This window comes from Equus quagga, chromosome 20, assembly GCF_021613505.1.
Source record: "Equus quagga isolate Etosha38 chromosome 20, UCLA_HA_Equagga_1.0, whole genome shotgun sequence".
In the NCBI taxonomy this organism is placed as follows: Eukaryota; Metazoa; Chordata; class Mammalia; order Perissodactyla; family Equidae; genus Equus; species Equus quagga.
Window position 1 is genome coordinate 424,265 of NC_060286.1, and position 19,281 is coordinate 443,545.

Below are 19,281 nucleotides of genomic sequence, written 5' to 3' on the forward strand. Positions count from 1 at the left end.
TAGTTCCTTTTGAAACTGGAAGGCTTTTTGAGGCTTAAGAGTAATCCTAGTCATTTTCATGGCATTACCGCTAGTTGGAGAGGTGAGGTGTTGGTTTAAAAAAAAAAAAAAATCCAAGGAAAGGATAGGGTTGATAGCTATACTTAACTATGACTGACTTTGTAAAGATAAACATAAGCAAGTTATTGCCCAAATAATGTAGTCTTTACAAAATACGGGCCTTGAAGATGGTTTTAAATTATTTGTTTTTTGTATTCCCACTGCACTTTATAAATGTTTGTCACATTAAATTATAAGTATTTGTTTACAGATCTGTCTCCTTAAAACCTCTTCCTCCTCAATATCCCCATAGTCTTATTAGACTGAGGAAAAGCTTCTATGGCAAAATTTGATCATTTCCCTCCCTGAGTCACCATAGTACAGCTCATATTTCTTTTTGTACCATCATCCAAAAATATGTATCAACAACAACAAATAATAGTAATGCAGATAAAGAAACTTTGGGGAATAAATTCCTTTTCTAAGACTCATTTAGTTAAGCCTATCTTTTATTACATTCAAATACAGTTTTAATAAAAGGGACAAATTTAGGCTTTTTATAACTAGTAAACTTTCTTTTTGTAACATTTTTCTATTGTTTGTAGGTATGAGATAAGGTCATAATTTGCTTTATATTGAAAATTAAAAAATATTCTGTTTGTAATTAACATTTGGGTTCTATTTTATTAAGGTTCATTTTTACTTAGTAATAGTCTAATGTGCCTTCAAAGATGATTAAAATAGATTTTTATCCATAATTACTTAAGTCATCTTGTAGTTTCTCACATTAATAAAGTAGATATGAAAACTTCTTTGTATATCATAGATCAAATGTAAACAGAGGATTGAATGTTGAATTCGTTTTGGAGGTTTGATAAATGTGAATATGGAACATTGATTAATTATTAATCCTTCCAAATGCTTACCTCCCTTCCCCTAACTCAAGATGTACTCAGGAAATACAAAGATAATTGAACTCTACTCTATGCCAGACATAGGAAAATTTGCTGCAAAAATTAACATTTAAAACTTTGGAAAACCATATTTTTCTTAGATCAGGCTGCTAAAATAAAATACCACAGACTGGATGGCTTCAACAGCAGATATTTATTTCCCACAGTTCTGGAAACAGGGAAGTCTGAGAGCAGGGTGCCAGCGTGGTTAGGTTTCCGTGAGGGCCCTCTTCCTGGCTTGCAGACTGCTGCCTTCTTGCTGTGTCCTCACCTGGTGGAGAGAGGAATGATGTCTCTTCCTCCCTAGTAAGGGCACTAATTCTGTCATGGGGGCTCCACCCTCCTGACCTCATCTAAATCTATCTGATTGCCTCCTGAAGGCCCATCTTCCTGATGCCATCACCTTGGAGGTTAGGGCTTCAACACAGGAATTTGTGGGGGAGAGGGCACAAGCATTCAGTCTATAACGAATATGAATTATTCAATGACTTCTCTCATGAATTATTAGTATTACTATTCTGGACTATTTAATGCATAAAGTGAGAATTAAACATAGGATTATGAGCTGAAAATATCGTAAACTCAAGATTATTAATTCTGCTTCCTCTTGCCACCATGAGTTGTTCATTCATTTATTGAACACCTACAATGCTCCAGACACTGTTACACGTACTTAATATGAATCAGGGAACAAATAAAATCCTTGTTCTCATGGAGTTTACATTCTAACTACTAAAATAACATGTCATCTGTAAATTCACTGAAACCTATAATCACTTGCAAATAAAAATTTGTTTGATAATTTCTAGAGTTGTCATGTTAAATTGCTTTAAATATAGAACCGAAAAGCACCACAGAATATAATAAGATATCATTTGGAGTTGCCAGTTTTTTTGTTTTGTTTTATTCTTCTCGCCAAAGCCCCCCAGTACATAGTTGTATATTCTAGTTGTGGGTCCCTCTGGTTGTGGCACGTGGGATGCCGTCTCAGCATGGCCTGATGAGTGGTGCCATGTCCATGCCCAGGATCCAAACCAGCGAAACCGTGGGCCGCCAAAGCGGAGCACATGAATTTAACCACTTGGCCTCTGGGCCAGCCCCTGGAGTTGCCAGTTTTAACTTTAGGGGAATTTCAAACCATGAAAGGATAATTAGATTCTGTGAATTGTGTAAATTAATTCTGGCTTGTAGTAGAAGAAGTGTACTGGGAGAGGCAGGGAGTAGTTTAGCGACTTGGGTTCTGGTACTGCTGTTAACTAGGTCAGTGATGTTGAACAGTTGTTTATGTCTTAGTAGTCCCATCTAAGGAATAAAGATTGTAGTCAATATATGTAACTACCATTTACTAAACACTTGCCATGTGCCTCAGGCACTATACCAAACACCTTAGATATACAGTAATCCCTCCTTATCCTGAGGGTATAGGTTCCAAGACCACCCAGTGGATACCTGAAACCATGGGTAGTACCGAACTCTGTATATACTATGTTTTTTCCTATACATACATATGATAAAATTTAATTTATAAATTAGGCACAGTAAAAGAGTAACAATAACTTAATAAAACAGTGATAAGCAGTATACTGTAATAAAAGTTACTGTAGATCTTAGCAACCTCAGCATACAATTTTTTTCTTATTAAGTCAAGAACTTTCACCTTTTCACTTCAAGGAAACTTTGTTTTTTTTTTGAGGAAGATTGACCCTGAGCTAACATCCGTGCCCACCTTCCTCCACTTTATATGTGGGATGCCTGCCACAGCATGGCTTGATAAGGGGTGCGTAGATCTGCGCCCGGGATCCGAACCAGCGAATCCCAGGCCGCTGAAGCAGAGCACATGAACCCAACCGCTACGCCACAGGGTCAGCCCCTCAAGGAAACATTTTCCGGCGTCTCTTTGGCATATCTAAATTGCCAGCATCACTGCTCTTGCACTTTGGGGCCATTAACAGGTATACCTCATTTTATTGTGCTTTGTAGATAATGTGTTTTTTACAAGACCCTCCACCAGCAAAAAGATTGCCACTTGTTGAAGGCTCACATAATGGTTAGAATTTTTTAGCAATAAAGTACTTTTTAATTAAAGTGTATATGTTGGTTTTTTAGGCATAATGCTTTTCCACACTTAATAAGACTACAGTATAGGGTAAACAAATTTATATGCACTGGGAAACCAAAAAACTCATGTGACTCACTATATTGCGATATTCGCTTTATTGGGGGTGATCTGGAACCCAATCCACAGTACTCCGAGGTGTGCCTGTATTAGGTAAAATAAGAGTAATTTGAACACAAGCACTGTGATACCATGACAGTCAATCCAGTAACTCAGATGGCTACTAAGTGACTAACAGGTGGTAGTGTATACAGCTGGAAACGCTAGACTAAGGAATGATTCATGTCCTGGGGAGGATGGAGTAGCGTGGCTTGAGATTTCATCACGCCACTCAGAATGGCATGTGATTTAAAACTTATGAATTGTTTATTTCTGTAATTTTCCATTTAATATTTTGGACCATGGTTGGCTTTGGGTAACTGAAACTCCAGAGAGTGAAACCATGGATAAGTGGGGGCTACTGTATTATTTTATATAATTCTCACAACCACTCAGTAACTAGGTAGTGTTTTCCCCATTTTCACATGAGAAAACTAAACAATAGAGAGAGCTCAGGTCATGAGCAGAGCTGGGATATAGAGCTTGGGCTCTCATGACTCCAAAGCCCATGCCTTTCACCACTATATAATATGTTTGCCAAGTCAATTACCTTATCCCATCAGGCTCTAAAATTACAGATGTAAAATAATGCTTAGTTTTTTGAGGACATGTAATGTATTAATCTTGAATCATTGAAATATCTTGCTGATCACTTCAGGTATATTAATATAAAATTAGCTTTAATTTCCTGTACTTAAGCTTCAGATATGGCTATATTAATTCTAATGTTGAGTCCTGCGTATTTTCAAACATCTGTGTTATGGTAAGTGATGTTTTATATTTTAAACTATTTCTCTCTCCTCCATTCCCCCTTTTTTTTATAGCTACCTATACTACAGAAACATGGAATAACCCATATAATATGCATAAGACAAAATATTGAAGCAAACTTCATTAAACCAAACTTTCAACAATTATTTAGGTAAGAATCATTGCTGTGATTTAGGAGAACTAAGAGTAGCAAACGTAATGTAGTTTTTATTTCAAGTTGAATCTTATAGTACATCATTTAAAAGATGAATTTCCTTTAAGACATTTTAAATAAGTAATTCACGCACATAATGCAGAATGCTAAAGTTTCAAAAGAATGTATACTGAAAAGTCGGTTTCCCTATTCCTGTCTTCTCCCTAGAGGCATCCACTGTTACTTCTTCCAGAATTATATTACGTTGACAAGCATGTTCCTACACATAAACTTTTATTTTGTACACTGGCTTTATATTTTTGGGGAGATTGCTTTATAGCATTACTTAGAATTAGAAAGCTGCATTCTTCTTTTTTTTTTCTTTTTGAGGACGATTAGCCCTGAGCTAACATCCGCCACCAATCTTCCTCTTTTTGCTGAGGAAGATTGGCCCTGAGCTAACATCTGTGCCCATCCTCTTCTATGTTATATGTGGGATACCTCCACAGCATGGCTTGATAAGCAGTGCCTAAGTCTGCGCCTGTGATCTCGGGCCACCAAAGCGGAGTGCACAAACTTGACCACTGTGCCACTGGGCCATTCCCTGCATTATTCTTTTTAAGCTGCACAGTAATCCATTGTATGACTATACTAAAATTTAACCCATCTCCTATTTTTGGACATTTAGATTGTTTCCAGATTTTTGCTAACATAGCAAGTATCCATGTTAATTCATATGTGAATACATCAATAGGATAAATTTGTAGAAGTAGAATTGCTGGATCAAAGAATGTGAGTATTGAAAATTTTAATAGTTGTTGCAAATTGCCCTCCAGTGAGTTGTATCAGTTTACATTCCACTTTAGGGTGCAGTTGTTGTCAGAATCCTTACAGTTTTTACGTTGGGTTATCCTTGGATCCTGAGCTTCAACTTCTTTGTGATAAGCCCTGAATTTATTGAAGTTGTTACCACCTAAATAATCATTAAAGTACTGTAATTCTTAAAGCAATCTTGACTTTAAAAATTAATTTTATAACTTTTTCATAACTTTACCTATAGTTGTGTTAGTAGACAGGTAGTCTTGGATAGGTTGGAAATAGAAGTTTTTCACCAGATTAAATAAGCCTAGCATATTAATAATGCCTTATTTTAAATGTTTTCCAAAGTGTAAAATTCCAGGACAGATGGTCTCTTGGCTCTTTTTTTTACTCCTGAAGGTTAGTTCAGACAATGAATGTTTGACTTATGGCTTTTATTTTGGTTAGCTTGTTCTCTCTCAGACTTGGGGCTTCCTCTGAATTTTCCTCTGTAGGGTTGTGAGGAGGGGGTCACAAGACCACTCGGAGAGGAATCTTCTGGTCCTAGGGAAGTTGGTAGAAATAGAAGAATAACAATAAGGAATACAGGCACTGTCTTTATTTTCTAGGTCCATTCTGATCTAGAGGAAAATTTCTTCCTGCTTGTGGTTGTTCTATTTTAACCAGATAGTTTTTTTTATATTAAAATATCAGAGAAGTGTTAACATGTTATTTAAGGCTTTAAATGCCTTGCCTTCAAACAATGTAAAATCTATGACCGCGTTCTTGGGAATATGGTACTTTGAAAGTTGTTTTGCATTCTTTTCGTGGTTGCCAAGAAATTTTCAAGTTTCTCATACATAGAGTTTTACCTGAAAGTGTACTTATCACAGAATGTTCTATTTTCAGATATTTAGTGTTGGATATTGCAGATAATCCAGTTGAAAATATAATACGTTTTTTCCCCATGGTAAGTATCAATATTTAATATCATTCAAAATTTATTTATGATTTGACCTCTTAATTGTGGTTCTGAAAGTTAATGATAACAAAACATAATTCCCTCCTATAGTACTTTTACTTTGTTATGACTGAAAATTGTGGGATTATATTTTAAAGAAAATTTATTATTTTTAAAACCTTTTTATGATCTCCAAATGTTTGAGAAATCATACTTTGAATTTATTAAATTCAAATTAAATTTTAGTTCCTGTTTAATTTTTTTAACTTATTAACTATAGTTGCATTTGTGGCATTTTGGAAATTCTTTAATTAAGGTAATTTTTATTCTTTTTGATTTTAATAAATTTTTAATAATTTTAAATTAATTTTAAATTTATAATTAGCAGATTATTTTCAGTATATTTTATTTCACTGTATATATATTTTTATGCTTGTGTTAATCTACATGTTTTATTATAACACATTGTCTTTTTGCCTTCAGACTAAAGAATTTATTGATGGGAGCTTACAAACTGGAGGTAAATAATACTTCCTTTACTTAGCTAATATTTATTTTTAGGAGATTATTTGTTATAGTTAATTTTTTTACTTAACATTTATCTTAAATGCAGGATATGCAAGTTGTGATTATATATAATAGGGTATTCTCAAATTTGCATTTTCCTGACTTCTTGTTTCACTTGGATAGACTTTCTTAAATACCCCTATAGAACTATTTTCAAATTCTGGGTCAGTTTTAAATCTCTTTAACCTAAAAGTCTGCTGTACTTTCTACAGTTAGTATAAATAAATTGTAAAGATTTGGAAATTAATAAATATGCAAGTGGTATGTGTAAAATATAAAATGTTTAAGAAAAGATTTATTTTACTATGGTATGATACATAGTTTCCATATCTTTTAGCTGCTGAATCAGATATTTTTCTATCAGAATAACTGTTTCTTGTTTTTCAGGAAAGGTTCTTGTCCATGGAAATGCAGGGATCTCCAGGAGGTATGAATTAAGAGATAATCTTTCTTTCTCTAGCATTTAATTAATGAGTTGTATTTTCTGTTTTTTTCTAAAATTTTTTCCCCTCTTCAGTGCTGCCTTTGTTATTGCATACATTATGGAAACATTTGGAATGAAGTACAGGTAAGAAAGTACTCTGAAACCTAGCGACAGTTTAAATTCTCATTAAAATAAGTTAATGGAGACAGTTTGGGAGTTTGAAGTTAATATTCTCCTGATTTTGCCATCTAATCATGGTTGATTAACCAGACCCTTACCTCCCATGATTAGTCTCTTAACTTTTGCAGCTTGTCTACCTTGTATACATCTGCTTAGGCTAATATTTTGTGGTTTTATGGAGCTACTCTTGTTTTTTTAAGAAGCCAAGGTAGTTATAGTTGGAATAAGCCATGGAAAACTACATACTTACTACTAGGAAATTGATTAATGTAAGTTTAAAACTCTTAGACACAGATGTTATGGCTTGCCTTGTATAAAAGGCTAATTTATTGTTTTCCTTTCATTGTAGTTGAATGAAAAATTACCTAGAAATTGTTTTGCTTCTATTCACAATTCAGTGATTATCCAGAATCACCTTTCCCAAGCATACTGCACAAATAAAAGAGAGAAAGGGGGCTCATGAGCTTCTCACCTCGAAACAAAACAGAAACCTACCCAGTATAGTGTTTCCTTTCTTAGTGTGTCTCATTGTCCAAGTTAGAAATCTTGTTGTAATCATTGACACCTCCTTCTCTTTTACTCCCCATATCTCCCAAACTGATCCATTACCAAATCCTATCTGGTTTATGTTGTAAAATATACCTTGAGTCTGTCTCTTTTATTTTTCTCTTCATCATCATTTAATCCCCGTTATCCAAGCTCCAATCATGTCTCCCTTGAACTCTTCCAGTAGTAACCTTCTTAGGAGGTCTCATGCATTTTTTCCTTCTCCAGTTTGTTCTGTTCTCCATACTACAGTTGGAGTGATCTCTTTTTCAAAAGATAAATGCAATCAGATATCACCCTACCCTAAAAAGATCTTAAAGGTTTCTGATCCTTAATAGCTGTTAACATGACCAATAAAACTTTGCATGGCATACCCCCATCAACCTTTCCATTCTTATACCATGTTCCTCATTGCTCTCTCCATTTGAGCTATGTTTGGCATTAGATCCACATGCCTGACACATAGTAGACATTGAAATTTTTGTTTAGTTTTTTTGGTATCCTTTATGTTTAAATTATAATGGAAAAGTTTGCTTAAAAGTATCAATTCTTAAAGGAATATTATTTGAATACAAATGCTTTGTTTATTTAATTGAAAAAGATTAATGCTGGGTAGACTTTATGTTTTATATATTCTCTTTATTATTTCGTGTCTTGGCAGTAATAACATTGGGGGCTGCCCTGTGGCCGAGTGGTTAAGTTCACGCACTCCGCTTCAGCTGCCTAGGGTCTCACTGTTTCGGATCCTGGGTGTGGACGTGGCACCGCTCATCAGGCCAGGCTGAGGCGGCATCCTACATAGCACAACCAGAGGCACTCACAACTAGAGTATACAACTATGTACTGGGGGCTTTGGGGAGAAAAGAAGAAAAAAAAAGAAGATTGGCAACAGATGTTAGCTCAGGTGCCAATCTTCAAAAAAATTAATAATGAAAATACTTCCATTTATTGGGTACTATTCTAGGCACTTTTATCTCATTTAAGCCTCATAACAGCACAAAGAAGGAGATATACTTCCCCTTGTTTAACCAGTGCTAGTATTTTGAGCATGTACTGTGTTACAGATGCCGTACAAGGTGCTTTACACTTACTTTCCCCCATCTTCACAATAGCCCTCCAAGGTAGGAATTATTAATAATTCCCAATTTTCAGATGATAAAAGGCTTAGAAAAGTTGAGAGCTGGTAAGCAGAGGGATTGTGATATTTAGTCTCATCATGCTGTCGATTTTTCCACTATAGCTTATTACCCCTCTGTCATATAAGCTGTATGATTATGATTTCCTATTTTAGGTAAATTTTTAGATAAGTTCCTATTTTAGGTAAATTCTGAAAAAATTGAGATTAGCTCATGAGATAATACCATTGCTTTGGGTTTTTTTTCTGTTTTCAGAGATGCATTTGCTTATGTTCAAGAAAGAAGATTTTGTATTAATCCTAATGCTGGATTTGTCCATCAACTTCAGGTAACTTTTCTCTTTTTCCTCTTTATGGCAGTCAGAAAATAGGATAGTTAAAATCTTATGTCTGTGTAATTTGTGTTTTTACTTTGTAAATACTTAAAAAATTGCCATAATCCAATTTGACTTTTTATTCAAATTTATATCTCTATTTCAATGTATTTTCTTAAAAGCTGCCATTACCAAGAAAAAAAAGAATAAAGGCACATTGTTTAAATCTAAGGTAAAAGAATTGATGTTAGAAATTTCTTCAGTTTTTTCTCTATTTTGATCATACACCCAAAGCATAAGAGAGTTTTGATTCTGAATATACTACATATCACAGCTTTTTCTATTTTACATGCTTTATCTTTTCCATGTTGTTTCAAGTTTTGTTGGTACCTGGAAGATACACTAAAAAAGAGAGTAAGATAAACTTGTTAATTATGTGATCAGACTAGTTTATTTAATATTCTCCAAGACGGAAAACCATAGGTTGTAGAATGTGTTCTGGGTAACTGTCCAGTTATGCAGGAGCAAGTCTCATGTTGACACATCAAGAGCATCACAAAATGGGTTGCCTCAGTTACTAAACTTTCAATTGTACTTCATTGTTATTTTTAATTTACTTTTAGTTTTTACTTCATTCATTTAAAAGAGAAATGGTGGTAGCTCTGACTAAAGCTTGTTTATGTAAAATGTTTTCTTTTTCTCCTTTATAATTATATTACAGAACACAAAACTGCTATAATTTATAAGTTTCTTTGCCTTTTAACCCTGTTGTGTAAAAACATTCTCTTTTTAAACTGATTTTTGTATTTGAAAAAGTAGTATATACCCATGGTTAAAATAATTAAAATTCAACGATGCCTAAGGAGAATACAATAAAAAGTCTCCTTAATAGTATATCTTGAAGATCATTCTAAAACAGCATATATAGTTGTACCTGCATAGTATTTATATATATATGTATGTACATATGTGTATCACAATTTTATATGACCAGTTTCTTATACATGGACCTTTAGATTGTTTCTAGCCTTTCATGATTATAAACAGTATTGGAAAGAATATTTTGGTAGGTACATCTTTTTTTAACATATGTGACTATACTTATAAGATAATTGATCAAATTGGAATTGCTGGATCAGAAGGCATTTGAAATTTGATGTTGCCAAATTGCGTCTAAAAGGGCTGAAATAACGTAAATTTATACCGCCAAGAAACAAGGAATACCTGTTTCCCCACACCCTAATACAATACCAGTAGCCAAACTCATGGTAGTAAAAGTGGCAGCTCCTTATGGGTTTGCCCATTTTTAATTAGATTACTGTTCTTTTTTCTCATTGGTTTGTAAGAACACTTTCTATGTTAAGGAAATTTATCTTTAGCCAACTGATTTGAAATGCAATTTTTATTAAATATACAAAATTCTGATCTGTAGTTGGGTCTATTTCTGGACTTTGTATTCTGTTCCATTGATCTCTTTTATTGTTCCACCTGTATCAAACAATTTTAAATACTATAATATTGTATAATTTATGGTATGGTTCAAGTTCCCCTCATTGATGTTCTTTCTAGAATTCTTCTGGCAAGTTCTTACATTTGTTTTTTGTTGTTAACTTTACTGGAAGGAGTCCTGTAGTCATTTTTAGTAATAATATCTCTACATTCACAGTTCAGAAAGAACTGACACCTTTAAATTTTTAGTCATCTTCTCTAAGAGTACATTCTATTTATTCAACTTCTATGTCCTTTAGTGTTTTAGTTTTCTTTGTAAAGAATATATAAATTTCTTATGAAATTTATTCTTAGGTATTTTGTTCCCATTGTGAATGAAATTGTTTTCTAATTAATTATTTCTGCGTAGGAAAGCTACTGATTTTTATTAGTGTTTCAGTTTGCAACCTTTTTAAACTCTTCTTGATTCTAAAAAAATTTCCAGTTGATTTTCTTAGCCGTTCATCTCATCTTGAAATCATTATAATTTTGCCACTGTCCTTATTTTTTTTACTTCTTTCTCATTAGATGTTCATTGTATCAGAAGAATGACTTACCTTCCTCTTTTTTCTTTTAAATTATTTTATTGAGGTCATAATGGTTTATAACACTGTGTAATTTCAAGTGTACGTTATTATTTATAAGTTTCTGTATAGACTGTAACATGCTCACCACCAGTAATCTAATTTTTATCATCAGCATAATGGTCCCCTTTCCCCTTTTCACCTCTGGTAACCACTAATTTCTTCTCTTTATCCATGTGTGAAATCATGCAGTATTTGTCTTTCTCTGTCTAGCTTATTTCACTTAATATGATACCCTCAAGATCCATCCATGTTGTTGCAAATGGGATGATTTTGTCCATTTTTATGGCTGAGTAGTATTCCATTGTATATACATACCACATCTTCTTTATCCATTTATCTGTAGGAGGACGTTTGGGTTGCTTCCACATCTTGGCTATTGTGAATAATGCTGCAGTGAACATAGGGGGTGCATAAATCTGTTTGAATTGTTGATTTCAGGTTCTTTGGATAAATACCCAGTAGTGGGATGGCTGGATCATAGGGTATTTCTGTTTTTAATTTTTGAGAAATCTCCATATTGTCTTGTGTAGTGGCTGCACCAGTTTTCATTCTCATCAGCAGTGTATGAGGGTTCCCTTTTCTCCATATCCTCTCCAACATTTGTTATTTTTTGTCTTGGTGATTAGAGCTATTCTGATAGATGTAAGGTGATATCTCATTGTGGTTTTGATTTGCATTTAGTGATGTTGAACATCTTTTCATGTGCCTGTTGACCATCCGTATATCTTCTTTGGAAAAATATCTGTTCCTATCCTCTGCCCATTTTTAGTCTGATGTAGTCCCATTTGTTAATTTTTTCTTTTGTTTCACTTGCCTGAGTAGAAAGATTTGCCCTGAGCTAAAGTCTGTTGCCAATCTTCCTCTCCCCCCCACCCCAGAACACAGTTGTATATTCTAGTTTAAAGTCCTTCTAGTTCTTCTGTGTGAGCCGCCACCACAGCATGGCTCCTGACAGACGAGTTGGTCTGGTTCCGTGACTGGAAACCGGACCCGAGCCGCCAGAGCAGAGCGCATGGAACTTTAACTACTCAGCAGGGCTGGCTTCCTATTTCTTCATTTTTGACTAGAAGTAAAGAACTATCATTTTAAGGAATTAAAAAAACAAATATATACTTGAATCCATTAAATGCCTTATAGTAATCTGAAGTTTAAAATACTTTACAACTATGTAGCATTTTATTGTTACTGAACTTTATTTCATTTTATTTTTACAATCATTTTATGAGATTGCCAGTTTGGGTTTATTGAGGTGTGCGTGTGTATGTGTGTGTTTGTGTGTGTGTGTTTTAAGAGATGAAGTCAGAGATCATACAGCTAATGGCCCAGTAGCAGAGAACACATACTGACTGGCTGTTCAGTGTGTGATGCCCTAGTGCAGGCTATTAGCCTTACTTGATTTACGTCTCATCAGTAAATGTGAAATTATGAGATAGGCATATTACGCCTGCATTTCTCTTACAACAATATGGCACCAGATTTTTCAGTATAAACAAAGAAAACCAATAATGTACACATTAATCACTGTTTGGGTATCCAAGAATTTAAATGTATATTCAAGTTAAATAAAATCTTTTTTAGGAATATGAAGCCATCTACCTAGCAAAATTAACAATACAGATGATGTCACCACTCCAGATAGAAAGGTCATTATCTGTTAATTCTGGTACCACAGGTAAGGACTTTTTCATCTTGGAGAAAGTTGGGGAGAAAGATGATGGTATGTAAGATAGAAAAGATGAAGCATCTTTTGCTCATTACAAGTTACATTGAACAATTTAAATTGTTTAGAAAACTTTGGGTAGACTGTGAATTAAAAAAAGATCATTTCAGAATTTCATTTTATAATGAATAAATGTGTATTATATTGAGCTTGTGTGTACACTACTGTACTTAGTTAATTAGAATATGCTGGTTGGAAGATCACATCTCTGCTTGGTTTAGTTTGAAGTCTTCAGGTGTTACAAAGATTAAACTAATGAGAGGGGTCTGGAGAAGTGGCCCTAAATACACTTAAAGTGATCTTATTAAAAACAAAAGGTGGTTGATAGATGAAAGAAAGCATGTTTCCAATTAAGGTGACTAATGTGAGCTACTTCAGTTTTTCTCTTGCCATCAATATTTCAATCCTTTCTCCCTCCCTCCCTTCCCTATTTCAGAGTGCCCCTCCCCCATTTTCAAAGTAATGATCCAAGAATGCTCTCAAATCTTTTAACTTTTACCTTCCTTCTCCAAGACCTTGCTACCCTTGTTTGTTTCCTTTTTTTTTTTTTTTTAACTTTATGAGACCACTCATAGAATTTTTACTTTCTGATTTTTCTCTCCCCTGGTTCATTTCAGTCTTATTTGAACTAACAGCCTTATAAGATAGAAGAACAGGTTACATACCTAGTTAGTGATGGACCTGGAAATCGAGCACAGGTGCACTGCTCAACAAGTCCAGCACTCTTCACTATATTGTACTGCCTGTAGTAATAAGGCTGGATGTATCTATCCCTCAGGCTCAACCTCCTACTTGTCATTGACTCTTTTCTTTCCTTTGCCACCTCTATCTAATCAGTTTCCAAATCAAGTACAGTCTGTTTCCTCAGTGCTTTTAAAATTCCCTCCCTTTTTTATAGCACCTGAATCTCAGTCTAGTTCAGGTCCACATTGGCCTCCTGTCCAAACTTTTGTTATTTGATCTTTTCTGTACATTGTGGCTAGACTTATTTTCATGAAAGATAGTTCTAATAATGATATTTTTCCTATACAAAAGCATTCACAGGCTTAATTCCTACAGAAGAAAACACATAGAGTGTCATAGGTAGTAATGAAAGGCCCTTCTGATCTTTACTTTTATCTTACTATTCCTCTTTATATATGTACTCCAGAAAACTGAACTACTGACATTTCCTGTGTGTGTCTTCTTTTCTCCACCTAGAATGCATCAGTGATGGTCAGTTTATTCTTTTTTTTCATTAAAGATTTTATTTTTAAAAATTTTTCCTTCTTCTCCCCAAAGCCCCCTAGTATATAGTTGTGTATTTTAGTTGTGGATCCTTCTGGTTGTGGCATGTGGGACGCTGCCTCAGCATGGCTTGATGACCTGTGCCATGTCTGCGCCCAGGATCCGAACCAGCGAAACTCTGGGCCGCCAAAGCGGAGCGCGTGAACTTAACCACTCGGCCACGGAGCGGGCCACAGTCTCTCTGTTCTTAAAAACTTAGTTCAATTGTCATCTCCTCAAGAAAACATGATGATAAACTCACTTTTCCTCCAATCCCTAGTCATGTGGCACTCCCATAGAGCTTTGTCTACACTTCCTCACTTTCTGACTTGTATTAGTGATTTATGTGTCTTACCTCCCTTAGTAGAATGCAAGTGCAGCACTTCTTCTGAAACTCAGTTACAGCAGCTGGATTTAGCCTCTTGGCTAGCATGTTTTCTTCTTTATTCCATTGCCTTGATATACTCCTGTCCTTATTTTATTAATCTTATAGTGAAATGTTAGTTTCATGTTGGAATCCACCCTCTGAATTAACATTATTAGTCAGATTTAGCACAACATAAGTTTAAGGCCATGCCATTGTTAGATCACAGGCAGACCCTTTACCAGTTTAATTGTTCCCTAAAGTTTTCCTCCGTTGAGACTCAAATTTCTTGATTATAACTATTAGGCATATAGGGATAGCTTTGATTCTATATGGGAAATTTCTGTACTAGCAGACTCTGATGTGAAGAGTAGATAAAGAAAATCTCTTCTTTATCTGCTGCAGCTTTCTCCCAACTCTAGACTTGTTGTAATAAAACTACTGCTTCAGTGGAAAAATATGTTTGGCAGCATCTGTGAAAGCAAAAAGATAATTATATCTACAAAATAAAATCGTACAAATATAAAATTAACTTGTTAAATTTTATGTTCTAAGTCACGTTTATGGTGCCTAAAAAACATAAACTTGGTAACCAAACATTTATGTACCATTATATCTTTAGAAATTCTACTTTCAAACTATTTTAAAAATCAATATTTATTACGTGCAGTACCTAAGAAATACTTAATTCTCACAAGGGAAAGTGTATCCTGTCATGAAGACAAAAAGTTATTTGGGTAATTTATAAGAAAAGAGTTTACTAAAGTTTGCTAAAAATTCAGTCATGGAATTTTCAAGTGCGTATACACAGTAACACTTCATGAAAAATGAAACTTGTACTATCTGTAACACTATAGCAAATGAATTTAAATTCCTATTATATGTTATGTTCACGCAATAACTTTTAGGCAGTTTGAAGAGAACACATGAAGAAGAAGAAGATTTTGGAAACATGCAAGCAGCGACTGCACAGAATGGCTGACTCAAGACCAACATTATAGAGGATGTGAATTTCTATTTGGGAAGGAGAAAATACTAGAGACGATGATGATGTAAAAACGGTAAAAACACAAGTAGTTTCTTTTCAATTATATGTTGCTTCCAGACATGTTTCTCTGAAACTTGTGGAGCAACATTTTAAGATGTTGGATTTCTGCAATAGATGGCAAATGATGGTTTTACCCTTTTTTCCTTTTCCTTTTTGTTTTTACATCTTACATTTTTATTATAAACCAAGAATTTCGGACTTGCAAAGAGGTATTATTGCAATAATGCACTTTTCATACTTGAAATTTATTTGTATGATATAAAGTTATTACTTTAAGCAAAATGCAAGTTAGGGGGGATTTGTTTATAAAATCTGGGTAATTTATAACAAGAATTTCCTAAAGTTTGCTAAAAATTAATTGTTCTAATATATATTACATTTTAAAAATAATTTTACAGTTCAGTTTTATGATGGAGCCTCTTACAGAAACATTAACAAATGCAGGAATCTACCACATTTCTTTTGTAATATAATTCAATAGCATAATTACCTTTTTCTTAAACTTGTTGATCCCTTATTAATAATCTTTAAATCACATTAGCCAACTATCCTTACTTTAACATGATCCAAGTATTGCTTCCTTTCCTGTTACCTTCCTAATTTAATCTATCGAGAAAAAAATGCTTAATGAACAACAGAAGATGTTTCGTTTTGTCACAGCAGATGCTCAAAAACAAGGAGTTTTAGATTTTCATGTGACTTTCTTTTTGCATTTCTTAAAAGCCAAATGTTGTTTGTTCTTTTTAGAGTTGCTTAGCCCATATTTTTCTTTGTCCAAAATGGTTCTAAATAGAATATAATAAACCAATGTAGCACTATTTTTTTTCCTAAATGAAGCCCAGATAAGAAAGTGCCTTGCATCATTAAAAAAAATAAAAAATAAATTCTCATACTAAATTAATATGTAGACCAGTGAAAAGTTAACATTCTTCTGTGATTTCTTTTTTTTTAAGTCATAAATTAGTTTAAACTGAAAGTCTGAGGCTTGAAGAAACCTCGGTAAATTATTTGGAATATGGAACATTTATTCCTTCATTTTATGTTGTCTTAATGATTCTGTGAGATTGTTCTGGCTCAGAAGCTTTTCTTTGAAGATGCATTTATTGGGGAATGTGATTTGTGGGAGACATTAGTGTACTTTAAATTAGTGCTTTAATCAGTTCTTTACATTGAGTTAATCCAAATTTCCCCCATAATTTGCATTAGCGGAGTCACTTTATGGATCCTTAGTTCTCCATAATTTTTATTTACACATATAACAATTGTTTTAAGAAAAAGTTTTGCTGTTTTAAGTAAGTATGATGTGAAGGAGGAGGAGTGTTTTTAACTTTTTATAGTTGATTTAGGTTAGCACAAACAAAACTCCTTTGTATCTCACTTTTCTCAGTCCTCTCTTGAGGTGCTTTACTGATGGGAATGATTTCCATACATTCCCTTGGTACCAAGAGGTACTATGCAAGGTAACCTATTACACCAAGTTACTTGCTTTGTTTTCCTCCCTAAAATGTAATAATACAGTAGAAGCTTTTTTATCCAGCATAGTGGTTGAGTGGAGATGAGTTAAAATTGCTTTAATTGAGCTAATTCCTGTTGATCTAGGTGGTATTCCTCTTCTGATTTCCCTTCTCTTCCCGTTTTACTGCCCTGAAAACAGCATATTGTTAATCCCATTGTGGTCTCGTATTCTGTTGTCTTATTAGGTCCTTTGGTGTGGTGGTCTGGTAGAGTCAAGATTTGCATTGAGTGTTCAGAAATTCCAGTTGGTAAAGTGCCAGATAACACAGCTTTCCTGTATATAAGTCACTACTGGATAGGTCAGCAAGGATCTCTTGCAATCTGATAATCTAAATCTATGATCCTTCATTCAGCTGAAACTCTTGCTTAAAAGCATCTTCGTCGTAGTACATTTAGGTTTTAAAAATGAGGGTAAGATTTTTTAAATTAGTTTCTTAAATACATATATCCTCTCTAGTAGTCTGGCCAAAAATACAGATTTGGTTATTAATTAATTTATAGCTGGTAATTTTCCACTTTTTCTAACCACTGTAACTTTTATGTTGTCACTAAAGTGCCTGCCCAGCACTGTATAATACTCTCACAAACACTAGAAAGAGGGACTGTCATCTTGGTACAATGTTAATGTAGGCAAAACATGAGGTTTATTCTTTCTTTCAAATAAGAACATTGCAAGTTTGTTTTATCTTGGATCCATTCTACCTAATGTTCAACTGGTTCTTCTGGTAGCTCTTCCTATTCTTTCTTCCATTTGGTTCCATTTCTGTTATTTCTGCTGATGTTTTGATAACTACAATACATTTAACCAATCATGACTTATTTTCTAGAATATTTGAATAATGTATGAGTGACATAGCACTCATTAAATACGCAACCTGGGCACAGAATTTAAAGTGAAATGGCATCAAAACAGGAAAACTGCTTTACTGTCCACTTTGAAAGAAACTTAAATACTGAAAATACTCAGACTGGAATGGCAGTATTCTTACTTTCTCATTTCATTTACTTGGTTCATGTTAATTTCTTCTCTCATATTTAGATAGCAGTTTCTTTATTTGTCTCTCAAGGTGGAAATGTTAAACCATGGCAGCTTTTGCCACCAGCTCTCAACCACTTAACTTTTAGAGCAGAATATTTGTTTAGGGGGGATTTTGTGCTTTAATCTGAGTTTAGAAGTAATGTCAGAAAATGTTAAGCATGTCCTTTTTAAGAAAATATAAGGTTTCTAATTGTCTTCTTATTATGGTAATTCAAGTGAATTAGAAGTATTTAACTGCAATCTTGAATTATAAAGTTGGGATATATATATATATATCAGGATCTCAACTTGATGTAAAGTAAATGAGCAGTTACCTGGCGGGTTTTTTTCTTTTTTAAATAACTGGTTTAATCCATAATTCCATAACAAACTTGGCTTCACTTCACTACTTACTTTACGTTTGTCCATTCAACAATGCTCCGATAAGGAAATGAGAAGGAAATAGCTGAGAATTGCTAAAAGATTTTATTTTTTTAATTGATTAGAAAAATAAGTTTCTAGGGTTTCTGAATGCTGGATTTTTTGTCTTACCCATCCATGGCAGCTAAAAAAAAATATCACTCAAAATATTCAGGTTTACATGTTACTCTCTCATAGGGAGTTGCCATACCTCACAGTTAAAAGTGTATTTTATAGATCAGTAACATTATACTGACATGTAATTGCAGTTTACTATGCAGCAAAAATGATTCAAGAAGAAAAATAACCTACAGTGTCTACTTACCTTTGTATAGGCAGTTGCTTTAGTTACTCTGCTGTTAACATTTGTACTTGGATAAAATGCTTATGTATGTATAGCAATGTCACAGAGCAAATGCTGCTAGCCCAGGCACAAAGTATTAAAATTATTTTGTGAAGATTGGTGGTTGTATTAAAACTGTTGTGCCATTATACCTCGAAAAGATTGAAGAGTTCATTTATATTGCTTATGCCTCAGGACTTCTTTACTTAGATTGTTGTCTTCTAGGTAAAAGTAACTCAGTTTTTACTCCCACAGATTAAGAAGGATGAATGAACATTGGATATTGAGAAGCACTTAAGAATATCTTCCCAAAGATTGTAGTCATACACAAAAATTATGGTCAGTGGTCCATACAAGGCCCAAGTTTCAGCTCAAGTATATCTTTAAGGATTAGTTGAGTGAGTTTGGAGTTGGAAGTGAGGGAATTCGTGTCTGAAGGAAAGGTAGGTCATCCATGGAACAGCTTGCAGCCCATT

The 19,281-nt window shown here is 34.0% G+C and overlaps 1 protein-coding gene across 2 annotated transcripts in view; it reads left to right on the top strand.

Moving 5' to 3' along the window:
- STYX (serine/threonine/tyrosine interacting protein) overlaps window positions 1-18,965 on the top strand; it is a 33,903-nt gene extending 14,938 nt beyond the window's left edge. The window contains exons 4-11 of one of the 2 annotated variants that reach the window (XM_046647164.1): window positions 4,032-4,129; window positions 5,819-5,879; window positions 6,354-6,390; window positions 6,825-6,864; window positions 6,955-7,005; window positions 8,979-9,051; window positions 12,690-12,783; window positions 15,370-18,965. In XM_046647164.1, coding sequence (XP_046503120.1) covers window positions 4,032-4,129; window positions 5,819-5,879; window positions 6,354-6,390; window positions 6,825-6,864; window positions 6,955-7,005; window positions 8,979-9,051; window positions 12,690-12,783; window positions 15,370-15,443 — 528 coding nt within the window. In that variant the 3' untranslated portion in view covers window positions 15,444-18,965. The remainder of the gene's footprint in view (window positions 1-4,031; window positions 4,130-5,818; window positions 5,880-6,353; window positions 6,391-6,824; window positions 6,865-6,954; window positions 7,006-8,978; window positions 9,052-12,689; window positions 12,784-15,369) is intronic. The other variant, XM_046647165.1, reaches the window with a different exon arrangement.
- The last annotated feature ends 316 nt before the right edge of the window (window positions 18,966-19,281 follow it).